The sequence below is a fragment of the Anopheles nili genome, chromosome 2, assembly GCF_943737925.1.
Source record: "Anopheles nili chromosome 2, idAnoNiliSN_F5_01, whole genome shotgun sequence".
Classification (NCBI taxonomy): domain Eukaryota; kingdom Metazoa; phylum Arthropoda; class Insecta; order Diptera; family Culicidae; genus Anopheles; species Anopheles nili.
In genome coordinates this window covers 19674548-19696863 of record NC_071291.1, presented here as the reverse complement: position 1 = coordinate 19696863, position 22316 = coordinate 19674548, and the positions used below count along the sequence as shown (strand labels likewise).

The 22316-nt window shown below is 49.5% G+C and overlaps 7 protein-coding genes across 7 annotated transcripts; 3 read left to right on the top strand and 4 right to left on the bottom strand.

Annotated features, from left to right (window-relative positions):
- Positions 1-536: 536 nt before the first annotated feature.
- On the bottom strand, positions 537-1166 carry LOC128730453 (glutathione S-transferase 2-like). Its single transcript, XM_053823498.1, has one exon. The coding sequence runs from the start codon at positions 1164-1166 to the stop codon at positions 537-539; it is 630 nt and encodes a 209-aa protein (XP_053679473.1).
- A 1160-nt stretch (positions 1167-2326) lies between these two features.
- On the bottom strand, positions 2327-3596 carry LOC128731448 (glutathione S-transferase 1-like). Its single transcript, XM_053824575.1, has 2 exons — positions 3072-3596; positions 2327-2936 (listed from the first exon to the last, which is right to left on the bottom strand). The coding sequence occupies exons 1-2, from the start codon at positions 3567-3569 to the stop codon at positions 2418-2420; spliced, it is 1017 nt and encodes a 338-aa protein (XP_053680550.1). The 5' UTR covers positions 3570-3596; the 3' UTR covers positions 2327-2417.
- A 181-nt stretch (positions 3597-3777) lies between these two features.
- On the bottom strand, positions 3778-4315 carry LOC128721273 (glutathione S-transferase 1-like; the record flags this gene model as incomplete). Its single annotated transcript, XM_053815008.1, is given in 1 exon segment — positions 3778-4315. A coding segment is annotated over 1 exon segment (498 nt), but the record flags the coding sequence as incomplete, so codon positions are not given.
- A 239-nt stretch (positions 4316-4554) lies between these two features.
- Positions 4555-6404, bottom strand: LOC128721272 (glutathione S-transferase 1-like). The gene is made up of 3 exons (XM_053815007.1): positions 6299-6404; positions 5989-6144; positions 4555-5265 (listed from the first exon to the last, which is right to left on the bottom strand). The coding sequence occupies exons 2-3, from the start codon at positions 6121-6123 to the stop codon at positions 4744-4746; spliced, it is 657 nt and encodes a 218-aa protein (XP_053670982.1). The 5' UTR covers positions 6124-6144; positions 6299-6404; the 3' UTR covers positions 4555-4743.
- A 4201-nt stretch (positions 6405-10605) lies between these two features.
- On the top strand, positions 10606-12559 carry LOC128720037 (glutathione S-transferase D7). The gene is made up of 3 exons (XM_053813683.1): positions 10606-10805; positions 12025-12166; positions 12245-12559. Exons 1-3 carry the CDS (start codon positions 10606-10608, stop codon positions 12557-12559), a joined length of 657 nt encoding a protein of 218 aa, XP_053669658.1.
- A 1250-nt stretch (positions 12560-13809) lies between these two features.
- Positions 13810-14517, top strand: LOC128731439 (uncharacterized). Its single transcript, XM_053824564.1, has one exon. The coding sequence runs from the start codon at positions 13810-13812 to the stop codon at positions 14515-14517; it is 708 nt and encodes a 235-aa protein (XP_053680539.1).
- A 395-nt stretch (positions 14518-14912) lies between these two features.
- On the top strand, positions 14913-16294 carry LOC128720883 (myosin regulatory light chain 2, atrial isoform). The gene is made up of 3 exons (XM_053814582.1): positions 14913-15083; positions 15718-15854; positions 16111-16294. The coding sequence occupies exons 1-3, from the start codon at positions 14913-14915 to the stop codon at positions 16292-16294; spliced, it is 492 nt and encodes a 163-aa protein (XP_053670557.1).
- Positions 16295-22316: the final 6022 nt, after the last annotated feature.

Below are 22316 nucleotides of genomic sequence, written 5' to 3'. Positions count from 1 at the left end.
AGGGTGACCCTGAGGAGTAGTCCCATGGGTGACCAGGGAGCGATTGTTGATTAGTGTTTAAGTAGGATGTAAGTGCATGAGCCCACCGCAGGTTGCAGGCGCGCGATGGGAAAGAGACTGTGTAAATAAAAACAACCAAGCAAACCGCTTTATCATTCGCCTTTTTAAGGAGTCAAATCGCGTTGTACGCGTGTTCATCAATCCGAATGGTGATAAATACGTCTGCCAAGTATCAGGCCTCCATGGGTTACAAAAAAACTAGCTCCAAGTTATTTGAAAAGTCCTTAAATACTCTAGAAAATTGAATTTGAGTTTAAATCAAGAACAATGAATTACTTTTCATAAGTAACGAGAACAATAGTTAATAGTTGGCTTAAAGGTCTTAAAGGTTTATCCGATATAAGAAGAAGAAGAAAAAGGACATTCGATTCAGGAAGAAGTCCAAAAAGCTTATGCAAATTCATTAACAGAGCAACCAAGAGAACAATACAATGCTTTAACACATATCCAACCAAATTTCTCTCTCGTATACACCTTTATTTGTACGCTAAAAATTCGATAGCACCCGCCATGTTCATCTGCGCACCAGGACACGTGGTCATCATGCAGACGTACCACCGATCGACGTTGGAATACGGTCGCAGGTCGAACTTAAGAGCACACACCGTCGCGAGGGTCGCAAACAAGCTAATGTCGGCAATGGTCATTTGCGGTCCTGCCACAAATTCGCTCTCACTCAAAAAGTGATCCAGTAGCATAATGGCACGCTCGAAAGCAGCACGTTTCTTCTCATCTGGTGGAGCATCTCCGAACACCTGCGGATGGAAGAATTCGGCGAATCGCGGGTACAGCACACACGCGTCGAAATACAGTCGTTGGTTGATGGCAGCACGTCGGACGACATCCTTCGGGTACAAATCACTGTCATCCTTAGCGTACCGTTCACACAGGTATGTTAGGGCAGCACGGGACTCGCACAACACCACCGAACCGTCGACGAGCGTCGGGATCGTCCGTTGAGGGTTGAGTTTTGTGTAATCGGCCGACCGGTGGGCGCCTGCCATTAGATCGAGATACTTCAGGTTCAACGATACACCGACCGCTTCAGCCGTCATCTGTACGGCTCGACAAGGTGATGACCCGGGGAGATAATAAAAATCTACCATGTCGGAACGATACGTGCACTCGAGAAATGCAACAGCAACGAGTGAATTTGCTATTCGAACAGTTGTTTAATCACTAGCACCCCGGAGTTGTTTAGTAGCTCGTTTTATATAAACAGATGTGCACCGTTAGCCGGTGATTACCATATCATGGGTCGCGTGCCTTAAAAACGAAGAATACGATTAATCAAACGTTGTTATCCTGTTTTATTTTATTTTATTTCAATCACCGCCGTCCACGATGATAATAAACTTCATCATGCTCACGTGTAGATGGCGCTGCAACGAGAACATCGCAAGGGTTGTGTGTCCTAGATAGGTTTGATTTCGATATATTACGTAGAAAAATGCATTGTACACATTTTTAATACATATTACAGTATTTATACATTATTCAAATAAATATTTAATAACATATTTTTGAAAAATATATCAACATAAACTTAAACGAGTTTCACATTATTACTCACGGTTTAGTTGTTACAATGTGCTCTTTTTTCTGCATCATTGCAACGTTATTAATTTTGAATTCTTTTCCATTACAAAGAATTTTGGAACAAAAATACATTAAATAAGTACTATTTTACGGTATAAAAACATTTGCGAATGATATTTGTGAACAACCCTGTCAACGAAACGTCCGTAGGCGTATCTTGATCAAGTAATTGAATGTATGCTGTTTCATTCCGCCGTTGAATAATTCTAATTTTCTCCCGACGGAAACATTATTTTAATTATTACGACAGTCGATTGGTGTCCTTTGGCAGTGCGTCATTCATGGAATCTAAAACATTCGACCCGCTTCCAGCACACTCGCTGCTGTTCGATCCACTTCGATGATTAATGACATAGACACGCAGGTGAACCATTACAAAACTCGCCGCACAACCCCCATGGATGTGGAAAAAGCAGCAAGCAACGGTTTACCAAGCTCGATGATAAAGAAATAGAAAAAACGCGAGAATGAAACCGGAATTGCTGTGCAACAATTAGTTCCACCGCGTAGTCGGCACCTTGAAGGTGGCGTGTCACAGTTTGTCTGCCTCCAGCAGCCTACCACAAAGCCGCATTCCTCACGATGTCATAACCTAGGTGGCGTTCCGAAACCAACACCAAGGTAAGGTGGTAATTTAAAGAAAATCGAACGAAAGGCTATAAGGCATACGCGTGAGTTTTATTTCTATATATCATATGATCACCCCCAGGTAACCCCCAAGGACGGGGACTCCGTGGATAAAGGCCACATTAAGGGCTCTAGGACAAGAATTTCGCCTTGAATTCATCGGCTCCGGCCTGATTAAGGGCGTATCCGGGCGCATTTGCCTTGCAACGTGCCAACCATGCGGCCACATTCGGGAATGGCTTGAAATCGAATCCAGCCACTTCGTAGGTCGCGATCGACGCCACCAAACACAGATCAGCAACAGTGAGATCGTTTCCGGCCGCGTAATCCTGTCCCTCGAGGAACGTGTTGAAGAACCCAACCGCATCCTTCATCTTCTGCTCGTTCTCCGCGTTGGCAGGCTGCTTGGCGAAGATTTGCGGGTACCAGTACTCGGCGAATCGCTGGTACAGCGTACCCATATCGAAGTACAATCGCTGATCGACGAGGGCGCGCTTCTGCGCATCCTTCGGGTACAGCTTTTCGTCCTTGCCGTACTTCTCCACAAGGTACGTGCAGATGGCACGCGATTCCCACAGTGCGAAACCATTATCGACCAGCGTCGGGATGCAGTGTTGCGGGTTGATCTGAAACGGGGACATATGGGGTGTTTAAACCGAACAATCTTCTCAACCCACCCTCTCTCCGTGCGATTGTGTATAGTGTGTAGCGAGGCTTTATTTGCGTATGATTGACTAAACCGATAAAAAACTCCCACTCATTCATCACTCAGCCTTGTCCCGAACTCGATCGAAAAAGGGTCTCGCCGCCTCGGCCCACACGCGGTTCGTTTCCGCTCCGGGAATGCAGTCAGCCATGCTTCGGTACCACCGAAGGACATTCCCGTGGGTGCTAAAATCGTACCCTGCAACCTCGAACGTGGTAAGCGTGGCGTAGATGCTAATATCCGCCAGTGAGTAGCTTTCGCCTCCAGCCACGAATCGCTCGCCCTCGAGGAAAGTGTTGAGAAACGCCAACGCCTCAGCGATCTTTCCATAAGCGGACTCGTTGGCGGGTGCTCCCTCGAAGATTTGCGGATAGTAGTAATCGCCGAAGCGCTGGTAAAGCGTGCCCAGGTCGAAGTACAAGCGCTGGTTGACGACAGCACGTCGCTGGGGATCGTTCGGAACCAGGATACCCTTGCTATACCGATCCACGAGATAACTCATGATTGCACGTGACTCCCACAGGACGAAACCTCCATCGACGAGCGTCGGGACACAGTGCTGCGGATTCAGCTTCATAGACGCCAGAGAGAACGAGACAAAGAGAAGGCTCATTACGGAACCACTGCACCGGGAAGAGGTACTTCCCGGTTCCGGAATCAACCGGAAGGAACACGATCCATGCAAGAAGAAGGAAAAAAACACCACTCGCACGCGGGAGCAAAGAAAACCAGTGACTCACGGGTGTTAAACACGCAGCAGATAGATAAAACAGAAGAACAGTGGGCATTTTATTGTTGTTTCACTCCACACTGACTCCCGAAAGCTTACTTAGAGAAGTATTTCTTAAACTCCTCAATACCAGCCTCGTTAAGTGCGGCTCCTGGCGCTTCCTTACGCGTGCTCGCGTACCACGTGGCCACGTTCGGGTACTTGGACAGATCAAATCCGGCCACATCGTACGTCGAAACAGTGGCCAGCACGCTCAGATCGGCCACCGTCAGGTTGTCGCCCGCGACGTACTTTTGCCCCTCGAGGAACGTGTTGAGGAACCCGACAGCATCCTTCATCTTTTGCTCGTTCTCCGGGTTTGCCGGTTGTTTGGCGAAGATTTGCGGGTAGTAGTAGTCCGCGAACCGCTGGTACAGCGTGCCCATGTCGAAGTACAGCCGCTGGTTGACCACAGCACGCTTCTGCGGGTCCTTAGGATACAGCTTTTCGTCCTTGCCGTACTTCTCTACGAGGTACGTGCAAATCGCACGAGACTCCCACAGAGAGAAGCCGTTATCGACCAGCGTCGGGATGCAGTGTTGGGGATTAATCTAGCGATAGCAAGGGAATGGACGAATGGACGGCGGAGATGGACAAAAGGATGGGTAGGGTGGTTATCAGCAAGTTCACCACACACACAAACACATAAACCGGGAGCAGCGAGATAGCGGGACGGCAGAACAAATAAAAAAAGGAACGGAGGAGTTTTAATTAATCATTCCGAGAGAAAAGGAACAACACAAATCACACAAGCAGTCACAACAAACACGTGATACAAAGTTAGCTGCATTAATTAGGTTTTTTTTCTTCTGTAGGGAAATGCAGCTTGCGCAAAACAAAAACATAAAATGCGATAAAGCCTATACGAGACGGAGTGACGCTGCTATAGAACTAGATAGAGCTAACAAGAAATAAACAGGATCGAAAGTGGTGGTGACTTCAGTTGTGAAATACCAGCTCAAAATTCGAGGCAAACATCAGGTTACTTCTGTTTGAAATAAAGCCCAAAGATCTTGGCACCCTCCGCATTTTTATCAGCAGCCGGAACGATCCCCTTCGTTCCTTCATACCACCGATGGACGTTCTCATACCGACGCAGATCGTATCCGGCCGCAGCGAACGTCGCGATCGAGGCCAGAATGCTGAAATCCGCGATCGTCGGATCATCCCCACCGGCCACAAACCGTTCACCCTCAAGGAAGGTGTTCAGAAACTCGAGCGCTTGCTCCATCGCTCTCAACCGGTCCGGATCACCAGCCACCTTCCGGCCAAAGATCTGCGGGTAATAGTACTCGGCAAAGCGCTGATACAGTACGGCCACATCGAAGAATAATCGCTGGTGGACGAGGGCTCGCCGACGTGCATCTCGAGGGTACAACTGTTCGGCAAGGGCTTCATCGTGGGCGCAATACTTCTCTACGAGGTAGATCTGGATGGCGCGTGACTCCCACAGCACGAACCCGTCCTCATCGACCAGCGTTGGAATGCAGTGCTGTGGGTTGAGCTGCAAGTGTGCAAGATAGTGCACGAGGAGGGGGCAGTATGTGAGGCAAAAGTACCGGCAAAAAATCGAAAGAAACCCACAGGTCGCCTTGACGACACTGGACAAATGGACGAAGGCATGCACTTACTAGCGAGATCCCAATTTTTGATGCCCCAAATTGAGGGCATTTTGGACCAAAATTCATCATTCCCAGCAAGGCAATGGATTTGTGGCGAAATTAACGAACACATGCACATATACCCATTCAACAAGACACACCCTTTGGCCACCGATCAGACACATGCATGTCATACACCGGTAGAATGGGCAGCTGCAAGCAAAGGTCCTAAAATGGACGACTTCCAGACTCCCGAACATGGCGAACGAATTGATTTTCATCGACCCAAGATGGCGTGGCGTGTTGTGTCGCACCCGGTTGGCATGGCAACACGGTTCCTCGATGCAAAAAACCAAACCGGCGTCACTAGCGGCCATTCTCTTTTACACGACGACCCACACACACCCGGATTTGGAACGCTTTTTTTTCTTGAACGCGGACATAAACGCGAGGCGAGATGAGATGGAAATGGAGTGGATTTTCTTCCCACCCATGGCGGCACACGGCATGTTACATTGGAATGGGTAACAAATGGGCACAAATGGCCCATACTTACACACGTACACACACACACATGGCATTACACACGGCTTAGGAGCGGTCGAACATGGAACGCAGTCACTTACCTTCAGGAATTCCGGCTTCATGTGCTCCCCAGCCATCAGGTTGGTGAGCTTCAGGTTCAGCTCGACACCAACAGCGGCAGCCGTCATCTGTACGGCACGGCACGGGGCAGATCCGGGAAGATAGTAGAAATCCATGACGTCACTAGGGGGGAGATTCTGCGGACGGGAAAATCAGCAATTACTTCTTCACACCGTGTTCGTTTCGGTTGAATGCTAATTAGCAGATCAGGCTTTCGGAAGGGCGCTTGCTTTCGCGAATATTGTGAAGCTAACTGGGAATGCCGTCGTTTTACCCACTGATCGCACTCACCACAAGAAACGGACGAACACTGAGTAGACACTAAGGAAAAACGGCACGGTACGACCAGATTGCTTTGATCCTCAACCAGCGAAGAGTTCGGCAATATTGAGCGTCGCTGACGGTATGCCCGGCGAGATATAGACGCCCAAGATGGAGCGTGCCTTCGCACACAGGCATCGTTTGCGAACAGTAGGCGTGGGGCTGATGACGGCCAAAATGAAAAAGGACTTTGTTTTTTGTTTTTTCCTAAAAGGAAAATTTCACTGTGGGCAGTAAAATTAATAACAGATTTTAGGACGAATTGAACATATTTTTTAGTAGTTTAAACATTACGCTACATTTATGATTTTTATAAATAATTTTACAACTATAACTACTTTATAACTTCTATAAAAATATTATATAACTACAGGTATTACAACTTTTGTTGATCATGGATATTTTATCTCAACAACTATATAACGCTTTGAAAGCTCATGGCGAAAAAGCTCGTTTGCATATATTTGAATAAATTATTTCAAATCGACAGTTACACATCCTCAAGCAATAATACGAAGCACTGCTTCCTTCACAATATCATCAAATATTAGGCACATTTTTCGAGTGAGGATACCTTCATCAACATCTCAATTGGGGGTCTCCCATAGTGGAGCATTCGTACCGGTTTTAGTCGTGTTCGTGCAGCAACACGCCCCATAACAGCATCAACGGCGAGTTTGTCTGCTCGCACCACAGCCGAGAAAACTTGCCGGTCGGCCGGCTTGTCATGCTACGGCTTGTCCGCACCCCCCATATTTCCGGGCCGATGAAGCGCACCGACAAATATTGGCCCACGGCAAATGTATGCTTTGCAGCGTTGGAGAACAGAAACATATTCTGCCATCTTGGAGAGCTGCGCAGTGAACTGTGCAAGTGCAGTCGTGCTTGTTGTCAGGGGACCCATTGTTTCGTTAACGGGCAAATAAGCCATCCCACGCCGTTGCCGTTTGCCGCTGAGGGCGAGCCGAATTCGAAATTTTGTGCGTGCTAAATGCGTCCGCAAGGTTCCCAGTGTTGGTGTGGCGATGATTCGACCCCCCGAAACATCCAGAATACTATTGGGGGGCTCTCGTTTAGCTCGTCGCTCAACCATCGTTACGCGTTTTCGTAGTCGCACCATCTCGCTCGTTCGTATGCGTCACGCAACGCGGAATTTGGCGTTTCGAGCATCGTCCGTATCATGCTCAACGAACGCAATCTTCTCTCATACAGGCATCGCGGTGCAATGGATCGGAAACTATGGCCGTTTCTTCCCGTCCGAACTATCGCAACCACGACAACGACCGCCAGCGATCTCGGTGGGGGTCGTTGGGGTCGAAAATTTGAAAGTCATTGCCGGTGTTAGCTCATCGTAACGTTTTTTTTGCTCTCCACCCCATAGCGGATGCTGAATGTTGACGAAATGCTTCGGGTGTTTGTGACAAAACCCCTACGCCGTGAGGGACGCAATGAAGAAGCAGCGCTGACTAAATTGCAACAAGTTTTATGAGTTATCGCTGTCTCCGGCCTCGATGTTTCATTTTCTTTTTTATCCGACTGAGCCCCATAATATACTGTGAACAGGGAGGGTGATTCAGTCGCCGGCTTGACCCACCCTAGCCGTCTCCAACTACGGGAAACTTTTACTTTCACCTCGGAAAGCGACAACGATCGATTTGAAATGAATTTGCGTGACAACCGGTGACCGTTTCAAGCGATGGGGTCGTCGGCGTGCGTGGGGAGCTCGCATCTGTACCGGCAACTTGTTGGACACCTGCGCACATGACCTCACGTAGACAATCAAAGCCGGAACGTGGAAGAAAAATAGTACTACACGCAACGCGATAAATAGAGCACGAAACAAACGGTGGCACACTAATTGTACTGCTTCGCCTGGTGCGGTGTGGCGCAAAAGTCACGCACCACGTGGAGGATTTTCCGAAAATATATTACAGCATTAGGTGGACGGAATTTTCCACGCACGTAACCGGAAGAAGTGTGGGGTAGCATTTATCATAAAACATGATTTATTCAAGGCACACTTATGAGTAACCAACTATATTAAATTCAGTATATTAAAACACTAACGAAGAAAATTTTCCAACTATTCCTTTTCCAATTATTAAATCAACAATAGCTAAATTCAAAAATAAATAGTTGCATAATAAATAATTATCAAATTAAATGGTTTAATTTATAAGTAAATTAAATTCGTGGACATAACGTAATCTATTATATAGAATACAGTCATGAGCAAATGGAGATTTTTAACGAATTCAGGAGCATCTCATAAATCCGTATGTGTTGCCTATATAGATCGTAAGTTTAGAACAAGATAACAGGACATATGATTCAATATGGATGCGATGCGTCTTTATTTATCCAACAAAAATATTTGATTTATCAACCACAGCCGCCATAATTGCAGCTCACAATCAATCAGTTTGATAAGTACAAAAAAGCTTTAATTATGTATCTAGACTTGACAACGGCACAAACTAAGGGGAAAAAGTTGTGATTGGTGCTTCGCTGAAACCGGAAACCCTCGATTACACCTATCGCTTGTCACAGTGATGTATAATAAACGGCTTCTATTCAAACGGGTAAACAAAACAAACTCCATGCGGTATCGCTCGAAATGATCAAGCATTTTCTATTCACGGCTAGTAAATGAAGCGAGACCACGCTTAACAATACATTCACCGCCGATTCATCTACCGCTGCCGTGAATTATGAGCACCCCAAACGAGCCTAATGAGGGCAGCAAAACCGCCACCCAGTTGTTGACGTACGACCTTAGCCGATAAGTGTCAATTTCCGAAACAAAAAACTTCCTCACGACCCACAACAGGGCACGAGAATGCACTATTCCCTACGGTGTAATTATCGCCACTTCATGTCTATACTGAAGCGAGCGATCCTGCATGCATGCGATGGAGTTGCATGGTGTCAGCAAATTGGTGACGTAACGAAGCACTGTGTAATATTCTAATGCACCCTGCAATGGGGTCACACCAGCCTATGAAATATGCAGACGGACGTATGGGGATGTTGGGGAAATGGGAAAATTAGAATTAAATCAACCTGGTCATGGTTCGAGGACCTAATACAGTTCAATAGTTTCAATGGAATTTTGTGTCAAAAATCTTTATGTTATCGATATCACGTGGGTCCCCGCAGGATACTACGCCATTCACGTGCGTGTGAGCTGATGCTTCACTCAATATTATTACAAAATTGTTCTAAATATTTTAAACCAGCTCCCCACGCAGTGTATACGTGGCTAAAGCTTCCTGGACCGTGACGACACGCGGTACCCACGATGCGCCGACGGGTTTTGCCTAGGCAACCGGGTCGGACCTTGAGGTACCATAACAAAACACCGCGCCATAGTAACAAGCCACCTTTCGATCCACCCTTTGCCCTCACAGTTTGCAGTGATTTCCAGCCACAATCCCTCGACACACACACACACATACGGCGTGCACGTGCACCGCCCTTCGGCATTGGCTTCATGCATTTCAACGGGCGTCAAGATGCGCCAAACCCGCGATTCCCCCGGCAAGTTCAGTTCCGTTCCATCGTCCACCGAGGGTAGTCCGCCACGGTGGTTTGTGCCAGCACCGAGTATTGGGCTCCGTTTCGCAAATTTTAGCTTCACGCAATCAAAACCCCACCCACGTGGTCGTGGTGGAAATTCTCCCTCCTTCGCAAAGTCACGGCTTTTCCTACAGGACCTCGGCACAATTGGCTTGCCGAACGGAGGCTTCTGACCGGGAACGGAACGTTTCCACCGTGCGCTCGCACTTTCCCACAAAACACAACATTTCCACGCCAAGGACGCTCGGAATTCGCGCACACTTGTTCGGCTTCACCGGTGTGGTGTGTCACGTTTGGATGCGTATCGGGTCACCACGGAGCTTTTGAGGCGCCACGAACCCAACAAAACCCCACGGTAGCGGTAGAACCAGCGGATGTCTCGTAGCTCGCACGGATCGTCGCAGGGATAATCTGCCACCACCGCCAAGCTGGGTAACTGCATCGAGAGCGTGTCCGTGATACAGTCCAAATTCGTGAAGTAAGTGAGATGGCGCGAACCACGTGTGGGTGCGTGCCGGAAGTGGCGATCGGAAACGTTAATTGCGTGATTAGCTGGCCGGCTGCGTGCCAGCCAGAGCGTGCCGGGTTTTGTTTTAGTGCGAAACCCGTTAGTTATATCCTGGCACGCCACCTTGCAGCTTCCTGGTGCGTTGGTGTGATTTTTCCCGATCCCCATTTCCACTTACAGGCGCGGCCCGATGACGACGGTGCTGTACTATTTGCCACCGTCACCACCCTGCCGGTCGGTGCTGCTGCTCGCCAAGATGATCGGTGTCGAGCTGGAGCTGAAGGTGCTGAACGTCACCGAGGGCGAACAGCTGAAGCCGGACTTTGTCGAGCTGAACCCGCAGCACTGCATACCGACGCTGGACGATCACGGGCTGGTGCTGTGGGAAAGGTAAGCCACGCGAGCGTAGTGTATCGATTTTCCCGGCATATCGTCCTTGCAAAACCGCCCTCCCGGTGAGCTCCAAATCCTCGACGACGGTGTTGGGGTGTTTTTCTTATCACAAATGCCACGATACACCGGTTGGGAGCGACATTTTCGGGATGGCACCGTGTATTTCCGCTCGGTCGTGTGTTTATTGGATTTTCGACCACTCCACCCACGCCACCGAACGCTGGCACGCACGTACATGCCTCGGTGGCGCACGTGATTTCCGCGTACCGAGCGTGGGAAAGCGCCAACACGGGTGAAAATCAATGACACCCAGGATGGACACGGTGGTGGCCTCGGTGAACCGCACGCGCACGCATTCCCACCAGGCTGGAAATGATTATTGATGGGATGGCCATTCGTTATCGGTGCGGATGAACTGGGCGCCACAATGAAGACGAAGCGCCCGGTATTAGCTAATGTTTATGTTTATAGAGCTTTAGGGGTTGCGCCATCGAGTGGGCGAAAGCTGAAGTCTACGTGGCGTCGGAATGGGTGGCGTAGTGCGTTATCGAGCGGTTGAAAATGTCAGACGGGCATTGAGCATGAATCAAGTACCGTTTCCATCGCTATCTCGTTAAGGGTGAGGTCCTTTGTTGGGAGACGAGTCCTTTTTACGTTTCGCTGGAAGTATCCTGATTAGGTTTTTGGAACACTTTTTGTGACGGAGGAGGAAATGTATTGCTGCAAAGGAGTTTTCTGGAAATGCATACAGAACGTATGCATCATTGATTGATCAGCATGAACATATCCGTGCAATATATGGTAATGAGTATAGATTACATGCAACAATTCAAACTCATCAATAGTCATAAGTTATCGGATGATTTTTACACTTGTACAATGCAAACACTCAACGAAATGGATCATTTTTTTAGCTTCGCTGTGCTGCCGTGATCACTGAGCTCGCTTTCACTGAGCTTCTATTATACGATATGGTTCGGTCGTCAAGTTTTTTATGTAGCGTGGTTGAAAAAGAGTGACTGAAATTTGCTATGCCTATTGATTCTCTGAAAAATCAGTATTCAGGAGAAATTTTCCCGCACAGATCATCGGAATGACTGTCCGAACAGATGCTAGCTTTGTGATGCAACAGGCGTCAAACATTGTTTTCTGGCATCAACATGCCACAGGATATTTGCAACATGTACAAAGTATGCACACTCGGTCTCTCTTTCAGCCGGGTGATTCTATCGTACCTGGTGTCAGTCTACGGCAAGGACGAATCCCTCTACCCGAAAGACTTTCGCTCGCGCGCCATCGTCGACCAGCGGCTGCACTTTGATCTGGGAACGCTCTACCAGCGCGTTGTCGACTACTACGTAAGTTAGGTGGACACTAAAACCCCCTTTTGACAGCGTTTTGAGTACTTTAACAGCCTCTACTCTCTCCGATTTCAGTTCCCAACCATCCAGCTCGGAGCTCACCTGGACCAAACGAAAAAGGCGAAGCTGGCCGAAGCGCTCGGTTGGTTCGACGCCATGCTGAAGCAGTACCAGTGGTCCGCGGCCAACCACTTTACGATAGCGGACATCGCACTGTGCGTCACGGTGTCCCAGATCGAAGCGTTCCAGTTCGATCTGCATCCCTATCCGCGGGTTCGTGCCTGGTTGCAGAAGTGCAAGGACGAGCTGGAAGGACATGGTTACAAAGAAATCAACGAATCCGGAGCGGAAACACTGGCAGGGCTGTTTCGTTCGAAGCTGAAACAGTAGAAGCTGACTCGCTGTACGTTGCTGAATCGCGTAGACTAGGGCGTACACACTTTGTAACTCGATTAACTTACGATGGGACAGACGTCATCCGGTAGCAAATAGTCTGCTTATTGAATAAAAGCTTTTTTTTCCTTTTTCAATCGAATCACTTAGAAGCGATGGTGAAAGGCCGTATCCTAGCTCCAGGCCATTTTGAACGTAGTTAATCCTTTTTTCTTCCTAGAACCAAAAAATAGACCGTATACGATAGCAAATAAAACAAATTTTAAATTTTAAATAAACTGCCATGCTTATTTTTTCTGCCTTCGTAATCAAACACCTCAGATAAGAAAAGGTTTTTCAACGATAGAAAATAGCGGAAACAAAATTTAAAAAAAGCCGACCCTACAAGATAATCCACTTCGGTCGCATTTGCGCGGGTCAAATAGTACCGAGTGAAGAAAGAACCTGCTTCGTCCATCAAACAGGTAGACGGAAAAGGTCGCGCTGGGTCGGTGCAAAATGAATGACCGGATGACCTGGTCGAGATGACGGGACTCTGAAGCCTGCAGCTGGCGAGTGGGTTATTTAGCTTTCCCTCGCTTGTCCAAAGCAAACGCTCAATATCGCACCCCCGATTAGACACTTGACACTTAAGCCAGCGGGAACGCAACCGGAGAAGGCCGAGAAAAACGAGGCCAGAAGGAATCGCGAGAAACCGTAGGGACAAAGCAGGACATCGGTGCAATAACATCGACATATTGAAACACGGCAATAAGGACTCTCTCGAACGGGCACAAACAAACCTAGCCTACCTGCCCCGTGTTGCTGTTATCGCCTTCGCTTCACATTCGCTCCTTGCAACACCTGCAGCAGGATGCGCAGGACGACGCGGTACACAAATGACCGGATCGGGTTGCCGAAATCCCCCGTCGGTCACATTATCAGCGCTGGGCAGGATGTTGCGCACCTTTTTCTGTAGGCTCCTGAGGCTCTGTGTTGGTGCGGAAGAATTTCCCGCTCGCTCGAGCTAATTGCAAAGCCATGTAAATCATTCACTCCGGTAAACTTATCTCGCCCGGTCTTCCAGGAATGTGTGTCCCTTTTTCGAGTCCTTTCAGTGCGCCCGGATGCTGCTCTCCTGTCGCATCCTTCGTATAAGAGCGCAAGGACACGCTGGGCGCACCAGTTAGTCGAATTTCGACGTTTGGCGAGTGTGCAACAAACTGTGAGGTTTTCTTTCTGCGAATTTCGGGTGAACCTGTTGTACGATGTTTTGGTTTTTGCTGCCATTACTACTGCTTGGAGCCACGATGGCTCAGTTGGAGCAGGCTCAGAAACAACCCCAGCAACAAGCGCAGCAGCAGCAACAGTTGAAACCCTTGGAAAAACCCGTTCAGCTGGAAAACCCAGCGTACGATCCGTCTCTGTACCAGAAGTTCCTGCCTCAGGATGCCGTCCAGCAGTACGTCCACGCGTACACCGGTCATCCTTATCCTGCAACGGCTGGTTACTACCCCGGTGGGTCACCCTTCGATACGGGCACCGCTTTTGCCGCTATTCCGACCGGAGGCTTCGAAGGTTTCTTGATTCCAGCCTCTCCAACTGATCAAGATTCACCGTCACTGTTCACCTCGATGCGTACACTGCTTCCAAGTGCGCGATCGTTGGTCACATTTGTCGGTCGCCTGGTGTCTGTGTTGGTTGGATCTGTTGGAGTGCTACTGTTTGGGACCATTCTCACCTCACTGACGTGCTTCTTTACGCCGTTCTGCACACTGTCTTTCCGGAATGCGAAGTTCCTCACCGGTGCTCAGGATGCTGCGCAGGAGATCGCCCAGACGGTTGGTGAGCAAGTGACTGCTGATCGAGTAAAGCGGGCGGCCGAGTTCCTGTACACCGCGATTGACCGGTTCCAGCGGCTCAATGACGTCGTTAAAGAGGCCACCCAAAGGAAGGCAACTGCGCGACCGAGCTGAATCCACCCAGTGCCACGCAACACCTGTTGTCTATACCAACTAAGTCAGTCGATCAGTGATGTCAAAACTCTCAATAAATTGCGCATTCCACAGCCCACCCAATGAGTTGGGATCACTCTCTTCCGAAAGTATCTTAATTACGTCCCTTGCGACGAGCAGCCCGAGAAGCTGCACCATGATCTTGATAAGTGGCGTTTGCGTTTTTGCGATTTAAAATTAACCCTTCTGCCCTAGATGCCAATAACAGCAGGTGTCTCGCGATCGCTCGATGCGATCATCAAGCGATTTCCAGCGCGAGACCAAAGCTATAAAAACGGTGGCGTCCCACCGGATCCGGAGTCAGACGTGAACAAACGGACGTTCGTATCCGATTGCCTGGTTGACACCAGTGTGACATGGATTTCCTAAAGGATCTAAACCAACCGAAGGTGTACGAGCTAAAGAAAGCATTCTGTCTGTTCGATCTCGATGGTGACGGTGTGATCAGCGAGCAGGACCTCCGGAACACCTTTCTGACGCTCGGTGTGGACAAATCGGAGTACGACATCGATAAGATGTTTGACGGGGTGAGTTGACGGTTTCTTTCGCCACTCGAACGCTTCATTCTCCACGAAACCCTTTTTCTTAATTCGTGCAATTTGACCTCGTGCTCCCAGTGCCTGCACAGCCAGGATGAATCCACTGCCCGCTAATTCTTCGCCAATTGCTAACTCCAACCGCTTGGTTTCGAGTGCTATCTAAAGGTCACGATCCTTGGCGGAACCCACCCACCAGACAGGATGAAGAAACAAATGAGCAGGAACTACCGTCATTAGCATAGTCTGAAAGAAAGTTTCCGTTGTGCCATTTACGCTGTCGTCCGCTCTCGTGCGCCAGCGAATGGCCAGCTGGCGTGTAAGCGCCGTGGAAAATGAATCCATTTGAATTTCAAATAATCTCCAGCAAAACGGCCAAACGGAAGCGAACCCGGTGCCGAGTCACCGTGCCGAGATAGCATAAATTCTAGCACCTCCTTCTAGGGTCCGTCCGGTGTGTGTTTGTGCGGCTCGGTTCGTACTCTGCCCATTACACGAACTCAATTAAAATCTGTAAATTTCCCGAATCCTGCTAGCCGCTCGAACACCCCACTGGAGAAGAGAGAGAGAGAGAAAGAGTGCAAGTGATAGGGCAGGTTCTTCTTGTTTCTCTTCACACGCGCAGGTGGTGCAGCCGCTCAACTTGGATGTGTTTCTGCTCCTGATGCTGCAGCGTGCCAACGGGCTGGCTCCGCAAGACGTTATGCTCGGTGCATTCCGGATGTGGGACAAGGCCGGCACGGGTTTCATCGACAAGGAGCGGTAAGTGGCGGATCGGTGGCCGGTAAAAGCGCCTGCCAAAAAAAGGGGTGCCAGAATGGGGTGAGAAAAAAAATCCAAGGGAGTTTAATTAAAAAACTTTTCTCCGCTCGAATTTTTCCGTGCCGCGGGCCGTTTGCAATGCGATCGGTCGGTTGCTCGCGTTTTGCTGTGAGGAAATTCGCGATGGCTGCGCTTCGAGTTGTTCTACTTCATTGTCTGTGTGTGTGCATATCTGTCTGTTTGTCCATTTCGGTAGGTTCATTCACGATATCACAACGTACGGTGATCGATTCACGCCGGCCGAAGCCAAGGAAGCTCTGGAGGATGCCGTCATCACGCGAGGACCACAGCTCGATCCCGACGGCCAGCTGGTTGAGCGGCTCGACTACATGGACTTTGCGGAGAATATTTCCGGCTTCCAGAAGACCGACCATAAGTGAGCATTTGCCGACGGTCGGTGGTGCAAGGACGAAAAATGTGAGTCGAAAATGGGAACGTGGCCGTGGTATGTGCTGGCGTCAGCGAAAACGCCGGGAGAAAGGATGATTCGTGCCATATGGAAACGGAGTACTAGAATGCTGGTGTGTGCCAAAAATGACGGCAAGGACAAGGACGGGACTCGAGAACGGAACAAAGCTGGCTCTAGGGAAAGGTCAATCGAAATCAGCGTCAGAATCGGAACAGCGTCCAGCGTTTGTGGGGCAAAATGTGTGCTAAGGGTAGAATATCCTTTCCGCTTTCTAGGTGAATAAACACAACCATTCGAGTAGAACAATCAACATTCAGCAGTTTAAACACAGCACTTTTGATATATTTTGTAGAGCAATGCCTTTCCAACGGAGTTTTTTCACTCACCACTTGTGCCATTAATCGATAATATTTCTCCCAAAAATTCGCCTCATTATTCGCCAACGATTGTGGGTTGAATTAATTTCATTTAGCTACCGCTTTAGCACCCTAATTTGCATGCCGAAAATTGTCCCTTTCGGAGGTCAACCTTCAAACCACAGCTCGCTGGCGTCCTTTGCAAGGACTCGCAAGGGTATCGCGGTTACGACCGCGGGAAGAATAATAAATTTGCAGCCAGCAAAAACCACCCGAATGGCCATCCGGACAGCATCGCTAATAGTTTAAGTGCTTGGGCATTCCTTTTGTCTCATCGGCTCGTGCTGCTCGTTGGCCCGAATGGCTCGTTAGCGCAAGCTGGCGTGCCATTCGACCCTTTTGATTGATTGGTTTGTCACCCCATCCGGGACTCATTGATGCCTCGTTTCAGAGTGGGGGGATAGAGATCGAGAGAGAGAGAGAGAGAGAGAGAGAAAGAAAGAATTTAAAATGAACAACAAAACAATCAGTTTGTCTGAAATCACAGTCCGTTGCTGCACAGGACATCAAATGCATTCCTCGAAATGCAACCGACTGCCCAGCAGGATGCACTTCTGAGGGTCACACGGGCCGGTGACCTAGCAACGGACGGTCCATGAAAGCGTGCAGCAAAAAAAAACAAGAACAACACAAGCTTACCCCCTGCAGCACTCGTGCTGGAAAAACAGTGAAAAGCTTTCAGCCGGTGGACTTTAATTGGCCCCTAAACGAAACGACCCCACCACCCGAACGGAGTGTCGCGTCCCTTGAGGTAACCCTTGAAGGGCGCGTTTGGTGTAATATGCTTTCCGGACGAAGTTTTTCTTTTCCTTCGCCCAGCGAGAACGGCCCAGGCTCCCGACGGTGGTTTTGCGTAGTTCATTAATCAACCGTCGCTGTCAGAGCGAATCCGGGAGATTCCTGTCGGCGGTGAGAAGAAAAGAAAAGCGGCTGCACAGCAACCGAAACAACGCCCAGCTGGGGGATAATATCAGTGCGAATATTTTAAGACACCGGTGAAATGTTGTTAACCGGCAAGAATCATCCATTAAGATGTTCGCCCAGCAGATAACGGATGGGCATTCTGGGAGCGAGCGCGCTTGGTTTTTCTTTCATGGCTAGTAGCAGCACGTCCCAAAAGGCTGACCCGTACGATGGAAGAGCGAATGCACCGAAAGGTTCATTTCATCGGTGGTCGGCTTCTACACTTTTGGGCTTACATTTCAACGAAACCACAAGCAACACGTTCGAAGTCATCCAGTTCGTTAACCCAAAAGTTAGCGTAATCTGTGCAAACAGAACGCATCCAAACTGCATTACATCTCGACTGCATTCCTCTGATTGTACCGGTGTGTGGCTTTTTCCGACACGTTCAACCTGCCTTCAAATACATAGCTCATTAAGCAGTCCGCCCGTTCGCATCTCGTTCGCAAACAAATCCATCCTTCTGCCCTGCACACCTGCGGAGGGAAGGTTTTCCCAACTAGCTGCGCATTGGTATGCCCACCCACAGAAGCATCCCGACCGGTCGATCCTTTCAACCTTACCTGCACACAGTTAAAAGGCTTACGGGGAGAGCTTTAGCTTCCGGACGGTGTCAACGCGCTGTCTCATAACTCATTACAAAAGCCCACAAGACAAAGCGAGTTGGGCGGTCGGAAAAGCGCCCGAGTTTCGGGTGGAATGTGGACCTACGGAAATAGATTCTCTTCGTCGGTACGCTGGCTTGCGTGTGTGTGTGTGTGTGTGTGTGTGTGTGTGTGTGTCGAAGAGGAGAAGACATAATTTATGGACGCATGCCCGAATTGGCAAAAGGTATTTTACAATTTCCGCAACCGACTGTAGCAAGAAAAAATAAAGGCGAACGTCGTCGACGCTCGTCTGCAAGGGAAATCCTTTAATCTCAATGCCTGAGCCATCGAATGGTACGGCGTGCAGCTGAAGACGGGTGGTTTTAATGCGATTTAGTATGCGCCCATGAGGTGGGCTCCATTCCGGGGCAATCGTATTGCGGTGGGCTTTGGATTATCATTTTACCGATCTGAAGTCAGCTTGCTTGTGGCTCGTGTGGAAAATGCGTTTACGCTATCGGCCAGCTGGGACATGGATCCTACCCAACGTCACCTGGCCGGAAAATGTCCTAAAGCACGGTCACGAAGATATTTGCTGCCCGGTTTTGTTGGTGTTGTTTTTCTTTTTAAATCAACACAAAGGTACAATTTTGATTTTCACCCACACCCCCCCGAGGGGTGGATTCGAGTCCCTGGCGTCTCCTGGCCCGAAGGGGTTGAGATACCTTCATTGTGATTTCCGTTCCGGCAACACGTGCCCCTGTTCAGCCAGGTTTTGATGATGCTTTTCTGCGGAAGCAAGAACACACTGCCCGTTAGGTGCTGCCGGCGCGTTAACAACCGGCGTATCCTTTCTCCTGGTCACGCCGTGGAAAGCGGGCACGCTGCGACAAAAGAAAAACTCCACCCGTCCACATTCCGTTTACCCGCCCCTTCGGGAAAGGTAAACATGTGTGGGTTCGGTGGGCTCGAGCACGTTCAGGATGGGTCGCTTTTTGAGCGCCATACACACGCACCGTTATGCAGCAAAAAAGGATTCGCAGACGCTTTTGCACCTTCCGGCCGAGCTCGAGACGATGCCGTCGTCCTGTCTCAGCGTGTCCATTTCGCTGACAGAGCGTGCCCTGGCAGATCCTGCCGCCGGGAAAATCCAACCGACCGAAGGTCCTCGCTGTGAAGATGCCTCTGTCGCCAACGTGCACACACACGCACACAAAGCGATCACTTCCGGGTGGCTTCGAGCTTCCCTGTCTCGCCACCCATTGTCCCAGCATCCGAAACGGTAGCGGTCGCGCATGGCCGCACCCAAGCGTTCCGTTTGTTCGACGCCAGCCGTCGTTTGGCATTCGTTTCGACTCATTTCACGCGACGCCGGGAGCCGTACAGCCTTGGAACTGGGCCCACCACCCCATCACATCCCGCTCGTCCCTTGCGCTGGCTTCGAATCGATATTGGACGCAAAAAAAAACGCAATCCTTAATCCACCACCAAAAAAAAACGGTGCCTTATCGGGCGGGTGAACGGTGTGTGCATCAAATTACACGAAACGCCACAACGCTTCCTGGCTGATCCCGGCCAGCCGGCTGGAGGATGCAGTGCGATTTGTGTGGCGCAACGGATGGATGATTTTTAAATTTACTTCTTTCGCCCGAGCAGGCTGGAAACACCGAGGTGTCGGGGCCGGAAGCGGATGGCTTTCAATATACTTTGGCATTCCGGCGCGATCGGTGGCGAGACTGCAGCGCCCGGAGTCGAAAGCCTCGCACCGAGAAGCACCGGAAGAAGCTGTAATTTCCTATCGGGAGGAAATGGTGCAAAATGGGCACCGGTGCCAAGGCGTGCCTCAGCGATGCTTCATTGGGGCATTTTCGGGCCATCGGCGTCGGAAAGCCGCCGAAAAGGGGCATGCAAAAAGCGTGCAAAAACGCGAGAAAAAAAAACACACACACAAACACTCAGTAAAACGAAACGAATTCACCGTGTAAGATTGAAAGCAAACAGCACCGAATGCCACCGACAAGTACCAACAAAACAAAAGGAGTCCCGCGAAGGATAACAAACGGAAAGCCCTGGTGCGAGAAAGCAGCAACGATGTCGTCGGCGACGCTAACCCAGCCACCGGGACATATGTGTGGTGGTGGCTTTTTAGCACCCCACCCAGTGGGCTTTTCTCTCGCGAAAGTGAAGCCTAAACTTAAAAATAACTCGCACGCTTGAGTGGGAGCTGTAAAGTTTACTTTATTGCTCATGCGAGCGCAATTGAAATGCGCGGAAAATTGAATCGTTCGCTCGTGTTCCCGTGCCCGCGCCCATTGCCACCGGCCGTTTCCCCGCGTGTTCGTTTCCATTTTTTTTCTCCTTCTTTTTTGCGGCATGCCATTTTTTCGAAGCGCTCCTGAGAGGCTCACATAATTACGCCCGAGCGCCGGTGCGTAGCGTCCTTTGCATTTTTGATACCTTGTAGCGAACGTTTCGCGAACACAGGCTCGTCGAACAGCCGTTGCGAGCAGGAAGCAGCACGTAGAGCTTTAAGCCCGTGGAACAATAACCGCCATCATTAGCTACTAATTCGGTGCTTGAACATGTGGCGGTGGGCGCTCGCGAAAACCCGGAAGGCAGTTGCGCTACCGCCACCATCTGATGGGGATGAAAACGATACGCCCACGGCAGAACAACCCTTTTCGCGCTGTAGGTTCGATATTTTTCGTTTTTTTTATTTGTTTTACCTTCACCCCGTTTCTAGCGCCAGTTTCAGCTTGTTCGTTTGGGCAACAGCCACCGAGTGCCGTTTCGGTGGCATTTTGTTTTCTATTTCGCTAATCGGAACCCAATTAAACGGCACGTTTCGTTCCTTATCCGGTGCTTCACCGCCGAAATGAATATTGATTTGTTGTGGAGTATTTGATCTTTGCTTTGTGTGTTTCATTCTGTTCTTGTTCTTTTTAAAAGGGAAATCTCCCAATTATTTGCTCGTTCGAATGGTGCCGCAAATAGAATCATTCTTTCCGTTGCCCGAGCATTGGTTGCTCCGCCGGAAATTTGAAACCAACATAAAAACCCGGATGAAAAAAAACCTTTTTTCCCTTATGAAAAATAGCACAATCATTCCCTTAGGGAAATGTAGCATATTCACCGTTGCACGCCGGCCGATTTGAACGAACCCATGCTCGGCAGTGATCGCAACCGCGTGGGAAATGTGAAAAATTGCACCCCGGATGCAACCGCGTGGTCTCAGCCGATACAGATTAAAGCCAAACTCCCACATCACCAGCCGAAACGTGCCGCGGGCTAGCATCCTCCAAAGTTCGGAGGCTTTTATCCTGCGCTCGGGAGGCCGGTTTCACGGTGTATCGGAACGTCACCCGAACGCCACACGAACGAAGGACGAAGCTTCGCCATTGCAAGCGCCACGTTTGGATGCTGGCGCCCTTGTCTGCCCTATCTGTGGCGCAGCTTCACAGTTGTTGTCGTGGTGTCGGCGCGAAACGGTGGCTTTTGGGAGGCGTTCTCTCGGGAGTTGCTGCTCTTTTCGCTGGCGTTTCATCGCACTCGTCACTTACTGCTGCTGCTACTGCGAGGTACACCACCGGAAACAGGACGGAATCGAGCGGGTATCACTTGTTTATGAGATGTAAATTAGTGCAATCGGTCACCGAGCTCGCATTGGGTGGCTAATCGAAGTTCGTTGGGCTATTGAAACGCCGCAACGAGTAGGTACAGTGCGAATGTGTTACAAACGTGCCCAGCATGGGATGGGAAAACCGTCAAACCGACCGGCTTGATTTGCATAGAATGAGGTGAAAATTAAAAGCATATCAGTGGGTATGAGCGGTGGCCGTGCTGCTATTGATGCGGTTACGAATACGTTTAATTAACTGTACGCACGTGTGGCAAGTTTGATGATTAATGAGCTATCGTATCATGATGTGGTGCGGTTCGTGGGAAGTGTGAGAGTGTGTAAGTGGCTACAATGTCCTTGTGGAGCGATATGGATAAATCTAATCAAACCAGTTATTTCTAACGCCAT